Raw genomic sequence first — 23347 nt, 5'->3', positions numbered from 1 at the left:
TCAGACATGGTGGCTAGTGCCTGTAATCCCAGAACTTTGGGAGGCTGAGGAGGAAGGATCTCTTGAGGCCAGGAATTTGAGACCAAACTGAGCAACATAGCAAGGTTCCATCTCTACAAAACAAATTTTTTAAATAAAGAAATAAACATGCTCACTGTTCCTCTCAGCTTCAGATAATCTACAAATCTGATAGGTATGCCTGCTAGATGGTTATACCCACTAGACAGGGCACAGCGTAGGGCATAATTCTCTGGTACCTTACCACAAACCTCCAGGGAGCCGGCCACCAAGCAGCATCTAACTGTACCACATCTCTCCATCTGAGCCACTAAACTGTTTTTTTTCTTTTTGAGACAGGATTTTAGACTGTTGCCCAGGCTAGAGTCCAACGATGTCAGCCTAATTCACAGCAACCTCTCACTACTGGACTCAAGCAATTCTCATGCCTCAGCCTCCCCAGTAGCTGGGACGCCACCATGTCTGGATAAGTTTTTCTATTTTTAGTAGAGATGGAGTCTCGCTTTTGCTCAGGCTGCCTCTAAACCGTGAGCATTGTTTAGAATTGCCTCTAAATTGGGAGATGCCTCTTCAATATCTTCCTAAAGTCACCAGACAGGCCCAGGACTGTGAAGAGAAGAGGGAATATGTTGGCTTCAATGCCACCTCTACCCACTACTGACTCATCTTGGGGTGTAGATGAGGCCTCTTGCAGAGATGCCCTGGTACAAGGATATACATTAAGCCGCCATTTCCTAGGCCTTGGGAGTTATTCTGGAAAGGCTTCATGCTGTGGAGTCATTACGACTCCCAAAGGCAGCTCCCTTCTAGCAGCTGAGGCCCTAGGAAACATAGGTTCTTCATTGTCCAAGGCCGCAGAGATAGGAATTCCTCTTGCTATCTGAGGAAGCCAGTTGAGCATTAAGCTGAGTCATTAAGCTCAAGGGCAACCAGGGGGAGAAAGAGAAGTTAAAATCTAGGGGGAAGAGAGGCAGCAAACAAGGATATCAAGCCATTAAATCAAGGATGCCAAGTGGTCTCTCCACAACGAAAGACTCAGCAAATACAGTGTGGGGTGGGGGTGGGGATCTGGGGAGGTGGAAATAAAGCTTTAGAGGTGGCCTCCTCCCGAGGACATCATTTGGGCATAGGAGGTAAGAGGGAACAGAGCAAGCAAATGCATGTGATTTACGGGAGCATGGCGCATCCAAGGATTGTTGAGAAGTTCTTTGTGACTGAAGTGGGGCAGAGGAAGTGGTGGTAGGACATGAGAGCAGAATTGTCCCCCAGAGCCAGATCACAACAGACTTTATACACCGTGTGTAGGAATGTGAACTTCACGCAGCAGGCAAGGGAGATAGATGTGTACGTGTTTTTAACTAGAGAAGTTACAACCAGATTTTCATTTTAGAAAAATAGCTCTGGCAGCTGTTTGGACAGTGGCGTTGAGGCTGGGAGAAACTAAGGGAAAGAGATTAGGAGGAGGCTACTGCCAAGTTCAGAAAAGAAATTAGGAGACCCTGGATCAAGACTGAGTCCTGAGTTCAGAGGCAGGAGTAGCACTCCATAGACACTTCTGCAGCACAATTAATAAGATTCAGTGAAGTGGAGAATGACAAGCGGGAGTGAAGGATGACTCCAACATCTCCAGTCTGGCTGACAGGATAAGGAGTGACGCTTATAAACAGGATGGGGAATATGGAGTGGGAGATGAGACGGCATTGCAGTGATGAAATTATTTTTGCCATGGTAAAGTTTAAATGCTCAACAAGTTATCCTTAACGAGGATCTGAGGCTCAGGGAAGAGATTTGGGTTTGAGATGTAGGTTTGGGAGTCATGAGTGTATAAATAGCAATGAAAACCACAAAAATAAATATGGTGATTCTGAAAAGTAAGTCATTGGGCTGGCGCCCACGCTCAGTGGTTAGGCCACCGGCCACATGCTCTGGGGCTGGTGGATTCGAACCTGGCCTGGGCCTGCTAAACAAACAAACAAACAAAAAAATAGCTGGGTGCTGTGGCAGGCACCTGTACTCCCAGCTACTCGGGAGGCTGAGGGAAGAGAATCGCTTAAGCCCAAGAGTTTGAGGTTGCTGTGAGCTATGACTCTACGGCACTCTACTGAGGATGACAAAGTGAGACTCTATCTCAATAAAAAAAAAAAGAACAGAAAAGTAAGTCATCAGAAGAGGAAAGGGACTTAAGGAATAAGAGCAAGAAAGCTGCTACATTATTTAATGAAACAAAAAAACATTTTCTTTGAGATTGGCAAAACCACAATGATATATACCTACTATGTGTCTATAATAAAAAATAGACAATAATAAGTGTTGATGAAGATGTGGGGACTGGAACTGGAACTCTCATATGCTGCAGGTAAGAATATAAATGGGCAGCCATTTTGAAAAAGTCTATTGGTTTCTCAAAAGAGTTACCATATGCCCAAAGAATTGAAAATACATAAATAGGCCAGGTGCGGTGGTTCACGCCTACAATCCTAGCACTCTGGGAGGCTGAGGTGGGTGGACTGCCTGAGCTCAGGAGTTAGAGACCAGCTTGAGCCAAAGCCAGACCTTACCTCTAAAAAACTAGCCAAGCGTTGTGGCAGGCATCTATAGTCCCAGCTACTCTGGAGGCTGAGGCAAGAGAATTGCTTAAATCCAAGAGTTTGAGGTTGCTGTGAGCTATGACAGCACAGCACTGTACCCAGGGTGACTAAGTGAGACACTGTCTCAAAAAGAAAGAAAAAAGAAAAAAAAAAGAGAATACATGTCCACAAAACACTTATACACAAATGTTCACAGGCAGCATTACTCATGATAGCCACAAAGTAGAAACCACCCAAATGTCCATTAACTGATAAATGGATTAAAAAAATGTATATTCCATACAGTAGAATAATATTCATCCATAAAAAGGAATAAGGTACTATGCTACATAGTGAACAAACCTTGGAAATGTTATAATTGAAACGAGCCAGATCCAAAGGACCACATATAGTATGAAATGTCCAGAACAGGCAAATTCACAAAGACGGAAAGTAGATTAGTGGTTGCTGGGGCTGGGGGGAGGGGAAGTAAGGAGTGAGGGTGGATGGGGAGCAGTGACTGCTTTTGGGTGTGATGAAAATGTTCTGGAATTAGGAAGTGGTGTGGATTGAACAATTTTGTGAATAGTGAATATACTAAAAAAAATCCCACTGAATTGCATGCTTTTTTTGTTTTGTTTGATTGTTTTTTGAGATAGACTTTCACTCTGTTGCCCCAGGCTAGAGTACCACTGAGTCAGCTTAGCTCACAGCAACCTCAAACTCCTGGGCTCAAGTGATCCTCCTGTCTCAGTCTCCCAAGTAGCTGGGACTACAGGCACCCACACAATGCCCAGCTAATTTTTTTCTATTTTTAGTAGAGATGGGGTCTCATTCTTGCTCAGGCTGGTCTTAAACTCCTGCGCTAAAGGAATCCTCTAACCTTGGCTTCCCAGAGTGTTAGGGTTACAGGTGTGAGCCATGGTGCCCAGCCACATTACATGTTTTTTATTTTATTTTATTTTACTTCACTTTATTTTTGAGACAGAGTCTTACTTTGTTGCCCTCGGTAGAGTGCTGTGGCATCATAAATCACAGCAACCTCAAACTCCTGGGCTTAAGTGATCCTCTTGCCTCAGTCTCCCAAGTAGCTGGGACTATAGGCACCCACTGCAACCCCTGGCTATTTTTAGAGATGGGGGTCTCACTCTTGCTCAGGCTGGTCTGGAACTCCTGAGCTCAAGCGATCCACCTGCCTCGGCCTCCCACAGTGTTAGGATTACAGGCATGAGCCACTGTGCCTGGCTGAATCGCACACTTTAAAAGAATGAATTTTATGGTATGTGAATTATGTCTCCATAAAAAGATCTTTTTAAATAAAAAAACTGAATTTAAAAATTTAAAAGGGGCCAGTTGTGGTGGCTGATGCTTGTAATCCTAGTCCTTTGAGAATATTATCATTTCAACATGTAATCAATATAAAATTGTTAAAATATTTTCAATTCTTTTTTTCCCTGCTAAGTCTTTGAAATCCGGTGTGACTTTTACAGTTAGAGCACATCTGAACTCACACTGGCCACTTTTCAAGACAGCCACACAGTGGCAAGCGGTTACTATATCCCACAGCGCCGAGACAGGGTGGTTGTCCCTAGTCATGGGCGCCAGTTCTATTTCCCTCTATTTATTTCCATTTTCAATGACAGACAAACCCCCCCAAATAATACAGGGCTTTTGCGACTGGCTCTAGCGCTACTGGGAAGTGGAGAGACCAAAGCCTCTTCCACAGCAAGCCTTGGAAGAAGGGGAGAAGAACTTCAAGGGAGAGAGAAAAGGGGCAACTTTGAGGAGAGGAGAGAAGCCAGATTAGTGAGTCTCTGGGGTCTACAGTGGGGGAAGACAGGTGGAGAAGGGAGCCAGGGTGCAAGGATTCTGCTGGGCAGGAGAAGGAATCACCACAGAATGGCCAGGAGTGATTCCTGACAGCTATTCCCTAGGGTCTCTTAGAGAGCAGCATGGCAGCCTAGCTAGAGCCCACCTCACAACTGAAAGAGTTTCCAGGGTCCAGCACCATGACAGGACAGCTGCCAGCTGAGATAGCCACCAGGACTGAGCATCACATATCCTGGAACTGGACACACAGTGGATGACTCAGAAATGCTGAATAAACAACTGTATACCCCACCCAAGTGGAAGTCCAAAAAGAAAGATGGAGGGACACATTTTTTTTTCCTGCTAAGTTATGCACAGTTTGTTGCAACATGAGGTCAAAAGAAAAAGTTCAAGAACTTCCTCGGCCACCAGTGGGGTGACCTCTCTAAGCCTCAGTTTTTTTCATCAGTCACATAGCAACTCAGTGCTTACCTATATGCTTGGGTGTGAGATACTCTTTGCCTAATTTTCTTGGAAGGGGCAAATTACTTTGCCTCATGACCTGGTGCTGTGTTGATCTGGTTATGGTTTGCTATTGGTATGGAAAGTCTTTGGGGCAGGGCCCTCTGGAAGCAGAAAGATGGATGAGTTGACCTTCTCTGGTTGACAGGCTCCCTAGACCTGAAATTTTCCAAAGCTGGAGCCTTGATCATCTTTTTAAGTAGTAAAAATTCTTTCCTCCCAAGACAAAGGGCAACCGGCATATTTGCTTTATGAGCAAAGTGACACATTCCCCTCCAGGAGTCAAAGTGAGAGGAAGCTAGGGGTTAGCTCTGTTCAGTAGATATTTCAATATCAAGAATTTGATCTTTTGAAAAATAACATGTGTGGCCTTGGGTTTCCTGGGGTTGTGGAGTGTCTACATTGTGAGCTGACCATGAGTCCCTTTGTTTCCAGTGCCCAGTCAGTCTTTTTCTCTCCTTTCAGAGTTTTGTTTCACCCGTCTAGCCATAAGGCTCAGCTGAGAGAAGAGTGTGTCAACAGTTCTATTTATCATCTGTTTGGCTGGCTCCTCTCCGGGGACGGGTGCCAAAGGCCAAGGGAAGGAGCCTGTGCTGAGGTTCTGGGGCCTTGGAAAGTATATTCACTGGGAACCATGTAAATGTCCAAATATAGGCAAATGGGCAACACAGCCATACAATGGACTATGATGACATCTACCGAAAATGATGTTTAGGAAGACTTTTTAGTGACATGGGAGAATGACTACAATATGATAAGCAAAAAAGAAAAAAAGCATGGAACAAAAATTTATGTGAATATATGTTTGTGCATTAAATGATCTCAACTCAAAAGGAAAAATACATATGAAAGTATACACAAAAACTTTTGACAACTGTTAATGTCTTTAGCTAGTAAGACAAAGAATTTTTGTTTTTTTCTTTTCTTCCCATGTTTTATATATTGTCTATAATGAGATTTACTACATTATAATTGTAATATGTATATGTTTTTGAAGAAAGTACATCTGGAAATATCCTGACTAAGCTCTGTATACTACTCCCTACTCCTGTCTGTAAGGCAACAATTACAAAGACTAAGAATAAAACCAAAAGCCTCTCAACCTGAAAGAAACTTTACCTTCGGAACACTTGAGTCTTCAGTACTCTGGGGTCATTATTAGACATTTTCCTGGTGACTTAGGAATTAAATTATGCTTTTCAGTGCAGAGAGGACATGGGACTAGTGGGTTATCACTAAGTGGCAAGTGAAAGAGATGGTGCCATTTGGGGTAGGTGATACACCTTGCAAAACTTAGCATGAGCAGAACAGCCCAATGTTAAGCTTAGGCAACTAGAATTCCGGAAGAAAATTTAAGCCCTTAATGCCCTAAGGCATCCATTGTATGTAATGAATTAATTTTTTTCTTGTGTATTGAGAATGGGACCAGCTATTCAGCATCTTTGGGAGTGCTATGGTTGGAACGCGTCCTCCAAAGTTCATGTGTTGAAAACACAGTCCTCAATGTGGTGGTGTTGGGAGGTGGGGCCTAATGGGAGGGGTTTGGTCATGGGGGCACTGCTCCCATTCATTAATGTATAATGAATACATTAATACCATATCATTAATACCATATTTGTGGAAGTGGATTCCTTATAAAAGGAGACTTGGGCTCCCTCTGACTTTCTCTTGCCTTTTGCTGTCTGCCATGGGGTAATGTAGCAAGAAGGCCCTCACCAAATACTGCCCATAAATCTTGGACTTCTCAGCCTTCAGAACCATGAACCAAATAAATTTCAGCTCATCATAAGTTACCCAGTCTGTGGTATTCTGTGATAGCAGCACAAAAAGGACTAAAACAGGGAGGACTGAGGAAACAGTCACGAAATTCATTTTCTTTAGGGCTTAATTCTCTTACAGAAGCCTGGCTGAGAAAAGCTGATCATTTGCCCACAAGGACCTAATCCCAGCTCTGCTCCTTCTTTACTCCAGCCTCACCACTCAGGCTGTAGAAGGGCAAGTCTGTGACTATATGGCTGCAGAATTAACACATCTGGATACTTCTAGGTCTTCCTACCCACAGTCCTGGGCCTCGGAAAGGGGCAGGCTTTAAGAGTAGCATGAGGAAAGCAGCTCCCTCTCCTGCTCTTATGTATATGATCCAAAGGGAAATCTGCTTTTATCAAGTTCTTTAAGAGAGCTGTATTACTTTTTATAGATCTAGAGGCAAAGCTTCCGAACTTCTTTGGATATTTTAGGAAAGAATCCAAATGATGAGAAGGGGTAGTCTCGGTTAGTAGCATGAGGAAGGCAGCTCCCTCTCTTGTGCTTAAGTGTATGATCCAAAGGGAAATCTGCTTGCATTAAGTTCTCTAGGAGAGCTGTATCACTTTTTATAGATCTAGAGGCAAAGCTGCCGAACTTCTTCAGATATTTTAGAGAAGAATTCAAATGATAGGAACTGAAGGCTTCAGCTGGCTGCATATAAAGCAAATTACTCATTTCCTCTTAGGGTTATCTCTGGGGCCCCAGCGATCATAGGCAAACGGGCAAAAATGTTAACCTCAGATCCCTACAACACTGGAAAGAGAAGAAAAGGAAGGAAAAATAGAATAAGTTCAAACCAAAGGGGAAACATCACAGTGACCTATTCCAACCATTCAGATCCCAGAGTGTAAGTTTTGGATGGATTTAATTGGTTGTTTACAGAAATTTGGGGTGAGGGGGTGAAATCAATGCCAAATGTCCCTTCATTTGAGGAGCTAGACAACAAATCATATTTTCAAGCAGTGTCAGAGTATAGATTAACTATAACTTCTGTAAATTCAATCGAGTACGATAAGAATGGTTATTTGCAAACTCTCCATTGTTTGCTCATTCAAAAGGCATTTATTAAGCCAGATACTCTATGTACTACTGGGGACATGAAGATGAATAAGTCAGCCTTGCCCTCTAGAAATTTGGACAAAGGCCTGGTGGCTCACTGCTGTAATCCCAGCACTCTGGGAGGCTGAGGCTGGTGGATTGCTTGAGCTCAGGAGTTCAAGACCAGACTGAACAAGAGTGAGACCCCCATCTCTAAAATAATAATAATAATAATAAAATAGCCAGGCGTTATGGCGGCACCTGTAGTCTCAGCTACATGGGAGGCTGAGGCAAGACAGTCGCTTAAGCCCAAGAGTTTGAGGTTTCTGGGAGCTCTGACACCACAGCACTCTACCAAGGGTAACTAAATGCAACTATTAAAAAAAAAAGAAGAAGAAGAAGTTTGGACAAAGTACAGAAACAGGCAATGATGAAATGATGTATTACATGTATGGGGTATAGGAAGCACCAGAAGCTACAGATGGTACTTTATGAACACAGAGGTAGAGAACACAACCCACCCTGGAGAGGTCAGGAAAACCTTCTAGAAAAGATATCAACTGAGCTGAGCCATGAAAGAGGCATAAGGGTTGGCTGTGCCTAGAGTCCCAGTAGAGGTGGTGGTATGTTCAAAGGCCCAAAGAAAGCAAAGTAAAGCACAGCATCTTTGGAGCTCCAACAGTACAACCGTAGTAAAGGGCAAAAGTCAAGAAGAGTGTTGAGAGATAGGGAGGGGCTGGATTGCCAAGAGCCTTCTAAGTCACGTTAAGGATTGTGAATTTGATCATGGAAGCTCTGTTGAGCAACTGAAGGCTTTTACGCAGAGAGTCAAGATCATGATTTCATTTTATAATAAGACACGGCAGCTGTGGGGGGTGGTGGTGGATTGCTATGGTATGAGAAGAGAGGCAGGGAGATCAGTTAGGAGGTCACGGCATCCTTCTAGTTGATAAGTGATATGGGTGGAAGTGATAGAAGTGGAATAGAGAGCAGGGGAAGAGTGAAAAGAAACCATAGCGGTGGAATCAATAGGATTCTGTCTCCAGGAAAGTCAGGAAACACTGGGAAAGGGATTCGAGCAAGAAAACTCCCAGGGTTATGACCTAGGTGTCTGCTTAGATGGGACTTCTATTTACCAAAGTGTGGAAGGTAGAAGAAAAAGCAGCTTTGGGGGTGGAGTAAGGTGACAATGATTAATTTATTTTCAGACTAGTTGAATTTGAGACACTTTGAGGTGTCCAAGAGGCAACTGAATGATCTAGGACTCAAATCAGAGATCTAGGCCAGAGATAGAGACAGAGCACATGGGTGGGAGCTGAACCCATGCACTTGGATGGAGGCACCCAAGAAGACTGCACAGGGAAGACAGAGCCCTGCGAACAATAATATTTAGGCTTTAGAGGAAGAGTTGCCCTCAGAGGAGACTAGAAAGGAATAGCTAAAAAGCTAAAAAGAAAACCAGGTCAATGTGGTACCTTGAAACCAAGGGCAATGAATATTTTCACAATGAGAAGGTGGTTAAATGCCACCAAGTAAACAAATGGGATAAAGACTAAAAAGTGTGTGCTTGGTTGGGCTCAGTGGTTCATACCCAGTGGCTCAGCACTCTGGGAAGCTTAGGCAGGTGAATTACTTAAGCTCAGGAGTTTGAGATCAGCCTGAGCAAGAGGGAGACCCTGTCTCTACTAAAAATAGAAAAACTAGCGGGGCATAGTGGCAGGCACCTGTAGTCCTGGCTGCTCAGGTGGCTGAGGCAAAAGGATCTCGTGAGCCTAAGAGTTTGAGGTTGCTGGGAGCTATGGATGCCACGGCATTCTACCCAGGGCAACAGAGTGAGACTGCTTCAAAAAAAGAAAAAAAGAAAAAAAAATTATCTGGGCATCGCGGCAGATGCCTGTAGTCCCAGCTATTCAGGAGGCTGAGGCAGGAGGATTGCTTAAGCCCAGGAATTTGTAGTTGCTGTGAGCTAGGCTGATGCCACGGCACTCTAACCTGGGGCAACAGAATGAGACTGTCTCAAGCAAACAAAAAAAGTGTGCCTTGGATAAAGCAACAAGGAGATTCCTTGGAAACCTCAACAAGGCTGATGTCTGCGCCTTGGTGGAGCAAAGACTCGTAAGGTGACAGTAAGTGTAGATAATATTTCCTATGGCTTGGATAAGAAGGAAAGGAGAGAAGGTGGGGACTACAGAGAAATATCCAATAGGAATGTCGGGGGAGAGGGAGAGAGATGTTTACAGGAGCAAAGGCCCCTGTCCTATTGGTAGGAGAGAACGGAATCCAAAAAGTGGGTGGGGGTACTAGCTTGGGACAGGAGGAGGGATATCTTTTCCATGAGATAAGAAAGAAACTTTGTATATATGAATGCTTACATATTTCAGGTGACAGAAGACGAATTTGAAGGCATTTTTGCGCAATGTTTTCTTTTTTTTCTTCTTTTTCAGACAGAGTCTCACTTTATCGCCCTGGGTAGAGTGCTGTGGTGTCACAGCTCACAGCAACCTCCAACTCCTGGGCTTAGGTGATTCTCTTGCCTTGGCCTCCTGAGTAGCTGGGACTACAGGTACCTGCCACAATACCCAGCTATTTTTTTTTGCAGTTTTTGGCAGAGGCTGGGTTTGAACCTGCCACCTCCGGCATATGGAGCTGGCACCACCCTATATCATTTGTTGAGGGTGAAAAGAGAGGTGGTGGGAGATGGAAGAGATGGAGAGAAAAGGTTTTCCGAGAAAGGATAACTCTTAGAATAACCTCACGGTGGCTCACACCTGTAATCCCAGCACTCTGGGAGGCTGACCGATGGGTTGCCTGAGCTCAGGATTTTGAGACCACCCTGAGCAATACTGAGCCCCCCATCTCTACTAAAAATAGAAAGAAAAACAACCTAGCTGGACATTGTGTCAAGCTCCTGTAGTCCTAGCACTTGGGAGGCTGAAGCAGGAGGATCCCCTGAGCCCAGGAGTTTGAAGTTGCTGTGAGCTATGATGCCATAGCACTCAACTCAGTGTGACTGAGTGAGACTCTGTCTCAAAAAAAAAAAATTGAATAACCTCTCAGGAGAGTAAGAAGTACTTGTTGAGGTTTTCTGGGCTGAAGTCATGGGATCTTAATCTACAGAGGCACTTATTACTTTCTGCAGGTATGATCAGCAGCTTGGATGCAGAATGGGAATGCCAAATGGTTTCATCCAGCTAGGGTGACGAAAGGCTGGGGAGGGTTCAGAATGAGAACTAAGGGTTATGCTGGGAATGACCAAAGTAAGATACAAGCTAAAGAGGAAAATAAGTCAAGCCAGAAAGAACCTCAAAATTGAATGAAAGAGAAGTTGTTCATACCAGGAGTAAGTAAGGCTAAGAATGAGAAGAGGCCATGAAGTAGACTATGCCTTTAGGTTTTCACCTTTGGGAAAGTGGGAAATCTGACCTAGGCTTTAGTGAAGTGTCCAAATCTCAGCAGAGTGGGTCAGAAGGACAGCAGGCAGAATGTGCTCAAGGGAAATGATATCCAGTTGCTGTCAAAGATGGACTCCATTAGAAATGATGATGGCTATCCCTTAATTATGTGCCTACTGTTTGCAATGCACTGTGTTAGACCTTCTTCAAACTTTTATATCTGATCCTCACAGGGACCTTCAAATTAGGTAGTACCATCTCTACTTGCAAACGAAGAAATTAAAGTTCACTATGCGTTTTCTATGACCCAGAAATTCTACTCCTAGGTACATATCCAATAGAAATGAAGTCAGAAATGCACCCAAAAATGTACAAAACTATTCCTAGCATCATTTTTTGTAATAGCCCCAGACTGGCAACAACCCAAATGTCCATTACAGTGAAATGAAGAAATAAATGGTGGTATGTGCATATATTTGTGTGGTGGAATACTAGATAGCAGTGAAGGTTTAAAAATGCTACAAACAACAGCGCAGCGCCTGTGGCTCAGTGAGTAGGGCGCTGGCCCCATATACTGAGGGTGGTGTGTTTGAACCCAGCCCCGGCCAAACTGCAGCCAAAAAATAGCCGGGCCTTGTGGCAGGCGCCTGTAGTCCCAGCTACTTGGGAGGCTGAGGTAAGAGAATAGTCTAAGCCCAGGAGTTGGAGGTTGCTGTGAGCTGTGATGTCACAGCACTCTATTGAGGGCGACAAAGTGAGATTCTGTCTCTTAAAAAAAAAAAAGCTACAAACAACAACATGGTTGACTCTCACAAACATAAAGAACACATATTGCATGTGTGTGTGTATACATAAAGTTTAAAAACAGGCAAGACTAACTGTGGGGCTGGAAGTCAGAATAGGGATTCTGTTACCTTAGAGGAGGAAGCTTGGCAGACAGTGCTGACAATTTTCTTCTTCGCTTCCTGATAATTCATGAAATTCTACACTTACGTTCTGTGCACATTTATGTATATATTTTATATTTCAGTAAAACATGTATTAGATAAAATCCACATATGGCTGGGTTCAGTGGCTCATGTCTGTAATCCTAGCACTCCAGGAGGCCGAGGCAGGTAGACTGCCTGAACTCAGGAGTTCAAGACCATCTTGAACAAAGTGAGACCCCTACTAAAAATAGAAAGAATAGAAAAAAAAAAAGCCTAGCTGGGCATTTTGGCAGGAGCCTGTAGTCCCAGTTACTCAGGAGGCTGAGGCAAGAGGATCACTTGAGCCCAGGAGTTTAAGGTTGCTGTGAGCTGTGATACCATAGCACCCTACCCATGGAAATAGTGAGACTCTGTCAAGGAAAGGAAGAAAGGAAAGAGAAAGAAAGGAAGGAAGGAAGGAAGGAAGGAAGGAAGGAAGGAAGGAAGGAAGGGAGGGAGGGAGGGAGGGAGGGAGAAATCCTAATCTCAACAGAGTGGGTCAGGAGGACAGCAGGCAGAATGTGCTCAAGGGATATGATGGCATCCAGTTGCTCTCAATTGAATAACCTCTCAGGGGAATAAGAAGTACAAGACAAGATGTTAAAGAATAAAAATAAAAGAAAACGGTGCTTATAAATATTAGATGCTTGTCTGAGGCCGCACAGCTGGTATATAGTCCAAGCTGGCAATTAGCCCCAGGTCCCCCTAGTTTGGTTTGCAAATGTAGTTCTTGTCCACCCCCACCCCCCAGCTGCCAATCCTGTGCTGAGAAGGGACCTGGGCGCTCCCTCCTTTTCCTTGGGCATGGGCGGCTTTGGGGACAGAAGATGGAAGCACTGGAGGTGAAAATCTACTGGATTTTCAAGCAGCTCTGGCAGCGGGTTGTGGTCCGTTGAATGCACCCACACCAGATTTACATCGGAAGTGTTTTAATGTTTTCTCTACCCTCATCCAGGGAGCACCATGCATTTTTCTTGAGACCTGAGGCTTAATCTCTGACTATTGTCTTAGCCTCCTAAGTTTCTCCTCCCTTCGATTCCAGCCTATCTTTGGCCACCAGTGTTGTCCTCCCAGAGCAGCACCGTGTACATGTCAACACATAAGACGTCATTTATCACCCTGACTGCATCCTTGCCCATCTGTTGCTTCCTCCCTAATATAAAAGATGCCCACCTGCTGCTGAGGCCTACCCCTCAACTCCCAAACATCCCATCCCTTCTTTCCTCCTTTCCTGGTGTCATGAAAGTTTCCCTCTCTACTAAATTTCTCCATCAGCAATGAACATGCTACAATAAATATTCCCTGTCTTAGAAATATATATATTCTTTTGATTCCACCTTTATTTCCAACTACCACCCTACTGTTTTGTTCCCCGTCAGAACAAAACTCTGAGAAAAAAGGAGACTTTTTCTCCAATCCTTATTCACTATTCTGTCTTTTGAGTCTATTCTTCAGCACACTGAAATCACTCTTGTCGAGGTTCCCATGGCCTCCGTCTTATCAGTACTATGATTAATTCTCTGTCTCATCTTACTAAATCTTTCAGCAAGAATGGACATGGAAGAGTCCTCTCTCTTCCTTGAAGCCAGTTTTTCACTTGATTTTGTGAAACCACTCTGAATGTCCTCCCCCTCTCAGTCCCTTCGCTGGCTCCTTCCCCTCTGCCATGTGCTCTCTGGGACCTACACAGCACATAGAGGATTGTCTGCCTCACCCAGTCCTATAGAATCACTATGAGACCAAGGACCTTGTCTGTTTTTTTTTTTTGCAGTTTTTGGCCGGGGCTGGGCTTGAACCCACCACCTCCAGCATATGGGGTTGGTGCCCTACTCCTTCGAGCCACAGGCGCCACCCATTTTTTTTTTTTTTTTTTTTGCAGTTTTTGGCGGGGGCTGGGTTTGAACCCACCACCACAGGCATATGAGGCTGGCGCCCTACTCCTTTGAGCCACAGGCGCCACCAGATCTTGTCTATGTTATTCACTACTCTATCCTGGCATTTAAAAAATGCCTAATGTAATAGGAACTCACTAAATAGGTGGGGAGTTAATGATTTAATGGGGTCCTCTTTCCTGTTTGTCATCACAAAACATCAATCACAAATCCTGTATATAAAAAGAAGGAAGAGAAGGGGAACGGATGGAGTGTACAGGAGTGAAAGGAAGGCAGGAAACTAGCGCTCGCAGGCCCTTACTTACCACCAGGTTGCCCACCCAGCACTCCGCTTGGTGCTTTGTGTAGATTATTTTGTCACACCTCACCGCTGTCCTATGACTAAGCCTTGTAATTTCCGTTTTATAGAAAGGGAAACACAGGCTTAAAGAGGTAAAGTAACTTATTTGGTCTTTTAGTCAGTGACAGTTTGAATGGAATTCAAATCCAGGTCCAGTGGGCCCCTGAAGAGTCTATTCTACCCACTAGACTCAATACATTCTGCACTCACAGCTTTCTCTGGAACTTCTACCCCAAGGATGCTGCACCTTTTGCTTGCCTGTCCCAGAAGGCAGGGGTCCTGTCAGCCCTGCTGGTTTGGTCTGGAAAAGGGGCTAATGAAGTAACAACCTGAAAGAGCCTGTGGGTCCTCCGTGAGGGAAGGCAGGTGAGGGGAGGAGCAGGAGTTGGGACGGTGGCACAGGAGCAGGAGGCCCTTCTCTTCCTAGCAGTTTGCAAACAGCGTCCTGACCCCAGCTTGGACTTTCTACAGTGGGCCCCAGAGGCAACTGAAGTCAAACTCCTCTAAGACAGTCTTGGCTTTGCTGAGCTCATGCCAGGGTGGAAGGGTGCAGACAAGGAGAGTTCACCAGTCTGAAAGCTCTCCCCAGTCCCTTGACTCTGCCATTTTTTTCCAACCCAACAACTAAGTTTAGGCCCAGGAGGCCTAGGATGGCAAAATAAATTAGGCAGAGCCTCAAAAAAATCAGGCCACTGGGCCCAGATAGCAAGTAATTAAACAAGCCTTGCCTTCATCTGTTGAGTTAGCTCCTCACTTTCTTCCTCCCCTTCCCTCCCACTTTGTCATCCCTTCACTCCTGCGGACAGTGTTTTTTTTTTTAACTTCATAAGAATTTTTTTTTTAGACAGAGCCTCAAGTTATAGCCCTGGGTAGAGTGCCTTGGCATCACAGCTCACAGCAACCTCAAACTCCTAGGCTTAAGCGATTCTCCTGCCTCAGCCTCCCAAGTAGCTGGTACTATGGGTGCCCACCACAACACCCAGCTATTTTTTGGTTGTAGTTGGCAGGCCCGGGCTGGATTCAAACCCACCGACTCTAGTGTATATGGCTGGCGCCTTAGCCGCTTGAGCTACAGGTGCCACCTTCATGAGAAATTTTTAAAAATGTTAATTTTGCACATAAACAGGTATGAAGTCTGTGCAATGAGGAAAGAAGGTCTCTCATGCTTTGCCAAACACTCTCAATACTTTATCCTCTTTACTCCTCACACCAGCCTTGAAGGTTGATGTTATCACTCCGGGCTTGACAGGTAAGGTAATTGAGCCTCCAGAAGCTATGTTAATGTGATGACACCTTTGGCACTAGAAGGAACTCAATAAAGTTAATGTTCTTCCTTCCTGAGGTAACTTACCCAAGTTCACTGGATCAGTAAGGGGCAGAAGCAGAATTCAAACCTGGACCTATCTGATTCCAAACACCCATAGGCATTCTACATCAATCCACCCAGACGCTAATAAGCCCTTGGGGAAACTGATGCTCTAAAGCTAAACCACTTCTTTTCTCCTGGTCATCCCCAAAGCGGTCTAATAAACAAGAAAAGGCCTGATCTGGAGAGGCCTGTGTATTCCTATTCATCCAACTTGACAGGCAGGTGGAAATCACCTTCTCCCCTCCCCCCATTCCTGTGCTTTTACAGTTCCTCTGTTCCTGCTCTGTGTGTGTGTGTGTGGCATGTGCACATGTGTGTATCTCTCCCAGTGTACTTCATTCAGGCTTTGCACACTCCGGGACCTGCTGTTGATATGCTGACATCGTCTGACACAGATACTCCAGAGTCTCTTAGTGGAGTGAGAGAGGCTGAAGGGGTGTGGACAGACAAGCTAGACCAGGACTTTGTCCTCACCTTCCTTCCCCAGCCTGGGGATGAAGAAGCCCCAGTCTTCCGTGATGCTAGTAGCAACCTCCCCTTGGTCAGCAGGAACTCATACCCTCCCCTCCTGACCATCTACATCCCCCTCTCGCGGGCAAACCATTTTAGTTACGAGCACTCCTTGGTCCCATCCATCTGTCCTGCGGTCCTTTTCCATTTGCCAGCCAACCAAGCTTATGCCTGCTGTCTCCCAAAGGAGAAGGCGAGCGCCTAGGGGCAGCACTGACGGTGGCAGGAGGCACAGATGGCTTACTCAAAGTTCTTTAAAAATTATATGCCTACAGAAGAAAAGGTATAGGACGCGAGCAAGAACGATATTTGAAACAAACACCTGTGGATCCCACTACCTATTTCCAGAAATAGTGGCTCTTTCAAACTCTGAAGGGGGCAGTTTCAAATTCTAGGGAGAGCTTTTCAGCTTGCCCAATCCTCTCTGGTGCCTGCTTTTGCCCCTCCCTTGGTCAACAGGCCCCCATCACCTCTTCTGCCCTCTCCACCCTGGGCTCTGGGGCTATTTTGGGTGTGTACCAGTCAAGGTTAATCTCCTTAAGCGATGAGCCGTGCTGCCCAGCGCACTCCTGACAGGGCCCGGCCCTCCACAAAGGGCATTCTGAGGGTTAGTGCTGTGGCCTCAGACCTTCTCCACAGAGATACCATGGACACTGAGCCGTGAACTAGAACTAGTGGGGGAGGGGTGACGAGGATTGAAGGCCGAGAGGGCTGCCTGGGCTGTGCAGACAGCAGGAGGGGAAGGTCAGGAGGCTCAGGCCTCATGCTGCTGGCTAGTGAGAGGTGCTTCAGGTTTGCTTCTCAAGTTTACCTCTAGGGAAAACTTCCTCCACCCCCCAGCTTAGCTGCCTCCGCTCCTGGCTGGGTACAGGTGCTAATCCCCAGGCCTTGGTAACACTAGGGAGAAGGAAGGGGGAGGCAGGCTGCAGATTTTCTCTCCCACTTGGGAAGGAAAAAGAACAGATGAATTGATCCAGTGGGATCCGGTTCCTGAAACTGGAGCCCAGGACATGAGTTTCACTGAACCGCTGGCCATACACTTGCCCAGGGGCTTTGCCTTCCACCTGGGCTGAAGGTGGGTTCCCAGAGGACCAAGTAGAATCACCCTGCCTGAGAGGTCTGGCCCTTTAAAGTGAGGGAGAAAAGTCTGTTGGTTTTTCCAAGCTCCACCTCTGGCCTCATCTTAACATTCATTCAACAACCAGAGGCTGAGGGCCCACTGTGTGCACGACACAGTGTTAGCATTTGCCCTCCGGAATCACACAAGCTGTTAAAGAAGACAGTCAAGAAAGCAGATAATTCCAAAAATGTGATGTCCTGAGGGATTATACTTTTTAAAGCATCCTTCTTTTTTTAGATATAAACACTGAAATGTGTATGGGAAAAATTGATAGGATTGGGGAATTTGCTTTAAAATAATCTGTGTGGTAATATAGATGAAACAAGATCAGCCACCAGTTGACACTTGTTGAAGTGAGGAGATGAGTCCACAAGAGTGTTCAATATATTAGTTTCTTTAATTTTTTTTTTTTTTTTTGAGAAAAAGTCTCACTTTGTCACCCTTGGTAGAGCATTATGGCATCACAGCTCACAGCAACCTCAAACTCCTAGGTTTGAGCAATCGTCCTGTGTCAGCCTCCCAAGTAGCTGGGACTACAGGTGCCTGCCACAACACCCAGCTATTTTGAGACTCTGTCTCAAAAAAAAGTGAAGAAATTAATATACTGAACACTCACGTGGACTTATCACCTCACTTCAACAAGTGTCAACCAGTGGCTGATCTTGTTTCATCTATACTATCCCCGGATAATTTTAAAGCAAATTCCCAAATCCAATTTTTCCCATACATATTTCAGTGTTTATATCTAAAATATAAGGATGCTTTAAAAAGCATATCCACGCCAGGCACGGTGGCTCACTCCTGTAATCCTAGCACTCTGGGAGGCTGAAGTGGGTGGATTGCTTGAGCTCAGGAGTTTGAGACCAGGCTGAGCAAAAACAGGACCCTGTCTCTACTAAAAATGGAAAAAATGAGGCAAGAGAATTGCTTGAGCCCAAGAGTTAGAGGTTGCTGTGTGCTATGAGAAACAGAGCTTGAGACTTTGTTTTTTTTTTTTAAATAATATATCCATAATACAATTATCACACCTAAAAGTAATCCACAAAAATTCCTTCATGCAATTCAGTATCCCATCAAGATTTACTTTCTGTAATTCACACTTGCTCTTATTAATAATAGCTATGTTCCTACTCACAGGGGTGGGGAGATGAGCATCCAGTCAGACTGTCTTATGGGAACAACATGTGAATATGTGGCCACTGCTCTGTAACACTTTCTGCTGGTTTCTCTTTTTTTCTTTTGTTTTGTTTTCTTTTTTTTTTTTTTTGAGACAAAGCCTCAAGCTGTCGCCCTGGGTAGAGTGCTGTGGCATCACAGCTCACAGCAACCTCCAACTCCTGGGCTCAAGTGATTCTCCTGCCTCCACCTCCCAAGTAGCTGGGACTATAGGTGCCCACCACAACGCCTGGCTATTTTTTGGTTGCAGCCGTCATTGTTGTTTGGTGACCCCAGGCTGGATTCGAACCCGCCAGCTCAGGTGTATATGGCTGGCGCCTTAGCTGCTTTTTTTTTTTTTTTAGACAGAGTCTTGCTCTGTCCCCAGGCTACAGTGCTGTGGCCTCAGCCTAGCTCACAGCAACCTCAAACTCCTGGGCTCAAGTGATCCTTCTGCCTCAGCCTCCTGAGTAGCTGGGACTACAGCCACCCTACCACCACACCCAGGTAGTTTTTCTATTTTGGGTAGAGGAGGGGTCTGGCTTTTGCTCAAGCAAGTCTGCCATGCCTGAGCTCCAGCAATCCTCCTGCCTCGGCCTCCCAGGATGCTGGGATTACAGGTGTGAGTCACCGTGCCCCGGCTCTGTGGTGGTTCTACGTGTTTTGTAACCCTGATTGGATTATAAATTGTTCAGGTCAGGGACTGGCATTGCTGCCCTTTATGTACCCTAGTGTGGCAGAGAAGAGGAAGCACAGATCTCAGAGTCAGGCAGGCCACTATTAGCTGTGTGACCTTGGGGCAGTTATTCAATGTCTCTGAGATAACGGGAATAAAAATCTCTCTCAGGAATGGTCAGGCTTACATAAAAGAAAGGGTAAATGTGCTTGGCACGCAGATGGTTCTTAGTAAATGCTCATTCTGCTGCTCTTCTTCAACTCCAGGGAAACAGGTTCACGGTTACTCTGTTTTGACAACTGTCTCGCTCCTTGCATAGGGTGCAGGCCACCATGAGCAAGGACTGCCGTCAGTCCAGCCTGGGGCCCCACCCACTGTTCTTGCCCCTACCCCCAAGCATCCAGGCTTTGCTGGCTCATTCTGGCCACTCACTGAATCAACAGGCACGACTTGCCCACCCCTCAGGGGACTGGGGGTAGGGAGGGACCGGGCAGGGGGTAGAGGTTTGATTTTGGCTCACTCCACCAGTTTCTGGCTTCCTTGATCCAAAGGAATTGATAATTTCATAGCTACCATTTATAGACTGTGCAGTACATGTCAAGCTCTGTGCTAATTGCTTTACTTTGTTATCCCTTTTAGTTTTCACAGCAGTCCCATGAGACGGGTACTGTCACCCTTATTTTGTAGATGAAAGAACTAAGCCTCAGTACTCAAGCCAGTTTTTTCTGATATTGAAATCCAAGTTCTTTACTGCACGCTCACCATATTGCTATTGGTGCTAAAGAAGCCACCTTCTAGGGTTCATTCCCATTCACCCAGATATATGGAGGTGACTTCTGCTCACAGCTCAGTGAGCACCCTAAACTCCAGCCAGCCCCTGTGCCAACATGTACCCCCAGACAGTGTGAGGAAGAGTGCATGGGCGCAAACAGCCTGTCTCCATGAGGGAAAATGGTCCTGAAGGCATCTCCGTATGGCAAGGTGGTGCACACAAGCACACCTGCCATCCTCTGGTCCTTGACTAGGACTCTGTCTGCAGGGACAAAGGTGAACCTGTCAGGGGTGGGGGAAGCAGGACAGGTGGGGAGGGTTTGCCATGGAATTCATTGGCTGAGGAAAAAGGCTCATGAGAATGAAATTTCCAGGAATATGAGAATTCCTCACGCTGCGGCCTAAATGTCTTGCTTATCATTAAGAACGTTTTGTTTGACTTCAGCCTCACGAGTAGCTTTCCCAGCACCGGAAGCAGCCACTGAGTATAAGGCAGTGATGGGCACAGAGTCTGGGGGCTGGGAATGGGAGACCAGTACAGCCAGACTTATGGGGGTGCTAAGGCTTTCGGCTGCATATCATTGCTTTCAGTATGATTCCCAATAGCTGTCTTGAGGTACCATTTTTTTTCCCATAAACGTTTTAGTATTTATTCACCACAGTCATAGTTACGTCAGGGGCAACCACCTTGTTCACAGGACATAAATTCCTGAGCCTCCTGGCTTCCCTCAGTCTCCCTACTTCTTGGCGAAGCCTTAATCACAGGCCTGGGGCGGTGGGGGGTGGGGGGAATTGGGGGACGACCAGCTCCAGCTCCTCTACGCCCCTTGCCTTGCCCCTTCTCGCCTCTTCCCTACTTTCCCATCCTGCCTTCAAGGAGTCACCACCTACAGGCTTGAGACTAGCGGTCAACACAGTTTTATATTCAGCCAGACATTCCACAGAAGTCTGACGCGATAATATTCCCTTGGTCTGTTCTTCTATGAAAATAAGAATGTCATTCAAAGCTCTGGGCCTCAGTTTCCATAGAAGCAAAATAAAAAACAACAATTGAGACTGAACCTTTCCTTGCAATAATTCACAAGTAACAGATAATGTACAAGAAACACGCTGAGTAGAAGAGACCCACTGCAAAGACAGAACAGTTTTCCCATTAACACTCTTCCTTATGGGCGAAGGGATCCTGAAAAGTCATTCTCAAGTGCAGGCCAGTCTAGTTTGTCCAAAGAAAACTCACATCTGAACAAAATGCTGAAAAAAAATAACAATTCCTCTGTGCCAGCCCAGAAAAACAGAAAGCAAGTTGTGCTTAAGCCCTTCCCAGATATGAACAGAGGCTTCCAAAAACATCTCTCCTCTTCCCTCCTCTGTATCCTCCTGGTGAAATATCTTCATCCTCCCCCCAAATGGCCTTGCTAGCTCATAAAAGGGAGAGTGCAGAAAACAAACAGACAAACAAAAACACTTTCCCTGGAATAAACTTGAGGCTATCACATCTTTAAGACACATTTCCCAGCCCATAGGCCCCTGGCCCTGTCTCCTATTGCTTTGGGAAGCCCACCTGCCCCTGAACCTCCTCAAATGATCCATGTGCCATAGGATTATTTCTAAGCCCATTGGGCTTAGAAATAAGTCTTTTTCCCACAAGGAGGGTTTAGCTTTCTCTTTTTGGGTGGCTGATGGGAGACTGCAAGTGTAATTCAAATGATCCATGTGCCATAGGATTATTTCTAAGTCTTTTTCCCACAAGGAGGGTTTAGCTTTCTCTTTTTGGGTGGCTGATGGGAGACTGCAAGTGTAATTCTATCCTTTTGCACCTTCTTCTACATAGGGTGGGATGAATGCTGAGGACAAAAAAGGGATTGATGGACCAGTATGGAATCAACCTGACAACAAACTCTTCAAGGACACCTTCCAGCTCCCATTCTACTATTAGGCCTTTCTGATTTTGTGGGATGGTATGTTCCTCCAACATATCCAACTGCTGCTTATAAAAGAGAAATTAGGAGTAAGAGATTCACACTGTTAGTTCCATGTATAATGATCGGTTCTGAACCATTAAATCCTTTGCCAACAAGAACTTTTCTTCTAAGGAAAGAAGCATCCTACTCAGAGAGGCAGAGTCTCCAGCCCTCCCTCCCCTCCTTCTTTCCCTCCAAGGTTCTGCTCACTTACATCCATGGACATCTCCCTCTGGATAAGTTTCTTGGTCTCCTTTTCACAGTAGTTGAGCATGGCTTCCCGGTTGTACATGCCGGTGGACTGTCTCTCTGTCTGGTTTCTCTGCCGCAGCCCCACAGGAACACTGCCGTCTGGGTCCACCACATCCAGCTCCTTCTCCAGCTCCTCCATCTCCTCGGGAGATAAGGTCGACAGCAGGCTGTCGATGTCGGGGTCTTCGCTCACCTGTCTGCGATATTTGGCTACCCTGGACATCTTGGCAAAGTGAGCTGAGGCTCTTGCCAGAGGCTATGGGAGTTCTGGAGGGCAGGGAAGGGAGAGAGTTGAACTGATCTGAAGTAGAGTGGGCTTGGGAGCAAACCCCCAGCTGGTAGAGGACGGTAGCTGCTTGGTCCTGCTGTGCTACAGATGCTGAAGTGTTAAGTGGACACTGCAGCCTCCCTGCAGCTCAGGGCTAGTGGACCCTGGCTGGTCTAACCAGGGGCCAATAAGACGTGACAACTGCCCAGCCCCGAAAGGAGAAGCCAATCCCCACGCTGGGGGCGGGCCTGCTTCACTGTCAGAGCTGTTTGAAACTTGAGGACATTCCAGGGAATCTTGGAGCGCTGCGTGACCAAATTTAGTACAGAGCAGTTTAGCCTTTTAAAGACAAGGGGCCACGCAATGAGAAAAAGATACAAAAATGCAGAGGCTGGCAGAAGCAGATCACGGCTACAGAGAGCCAGGCAGGCAAGGATGAGGCCACGGGGGTTTGTGAACTGGCTGGCCTGGGGCAAGTTCAAACACATATTTTACTTCTCCATCACCGGGTGGACGTCGCTGTGGTCAGTGTGTGGCTCTTTAACTTCTTTCTACTGTATTTGGTAATGTGCTGGGGGACTCACAGGTGATTACAGCCTCAGGAAAGATGCTCGATTCGAGATGAAGGGCCAGTACCCCTAATCACCCCCCCACCCACTCTTTTCTTCCAAGGGGCAGCCTGAATGCTGAGCATCAGAGGCTCTCACCTCCTTTGGCCACTTATTTGAGAGAGAGGGAAGAGAGGGAGAAGAGAGAGAAAAAGAGAGAATCCTTCTCACTGTGTCCCAAAACTGAAAACTGGCAGACTATTTGGGAAAGAGAGAGAGTAGGATCTTTAGAAGTCAGGAACTCTTAAAGAGCCGTCACTTTCCGTGAGACTCCAAGTCTCTTGGTAAAAGGGTTCAAACCTCCT

The 23347-nt window shown here is 45.9% G+C and overlaps 1 protein-coding gene across 1 annotated transcript in view; it reads right to left on the bottom strand.

Moving 5' to 3' along the window:
• LMOD1 (leiomodin 1) overlaps positions 1 to 22637 on the bottom strand; it is a 47202-nt gene extending 24565 nt beyond the window's left edge. The window contains exon 1 of the mRNA XM_053606065.1: positions 22129 to 22637. Within this exon, the coding sequence (XP_053462040.1) occupies positions 22129 to 22389 (261 nt within the window). The 5' untranslated portion in view covers positions 22390 to 22637. The remainder of the gene's footprint in view (positions 1 to 22128) is intronic.
• Positions 22638 to 23347: the final 710 nt, after the last annotated feature.

Source organism: Nycticebus coucang, chromosome 10 (assembly GCF_027406575.1).
Source record: "Nycticebus coucang isolate mNycCou1 chromosome 10, mNycCou1.pri, whole genome shotgun sequence".
In the NCBI taxonomy this organism is placed as follows: domain Eukaryota; kingdom Metazoa; phylum Chordata; class Mammalia; order Primates; family Lorisidae; genus Nycticebus; species Nycticebus coucang.
This window is presented reverse-complemented; position numbering and strand designations above follow the sequence as displayed.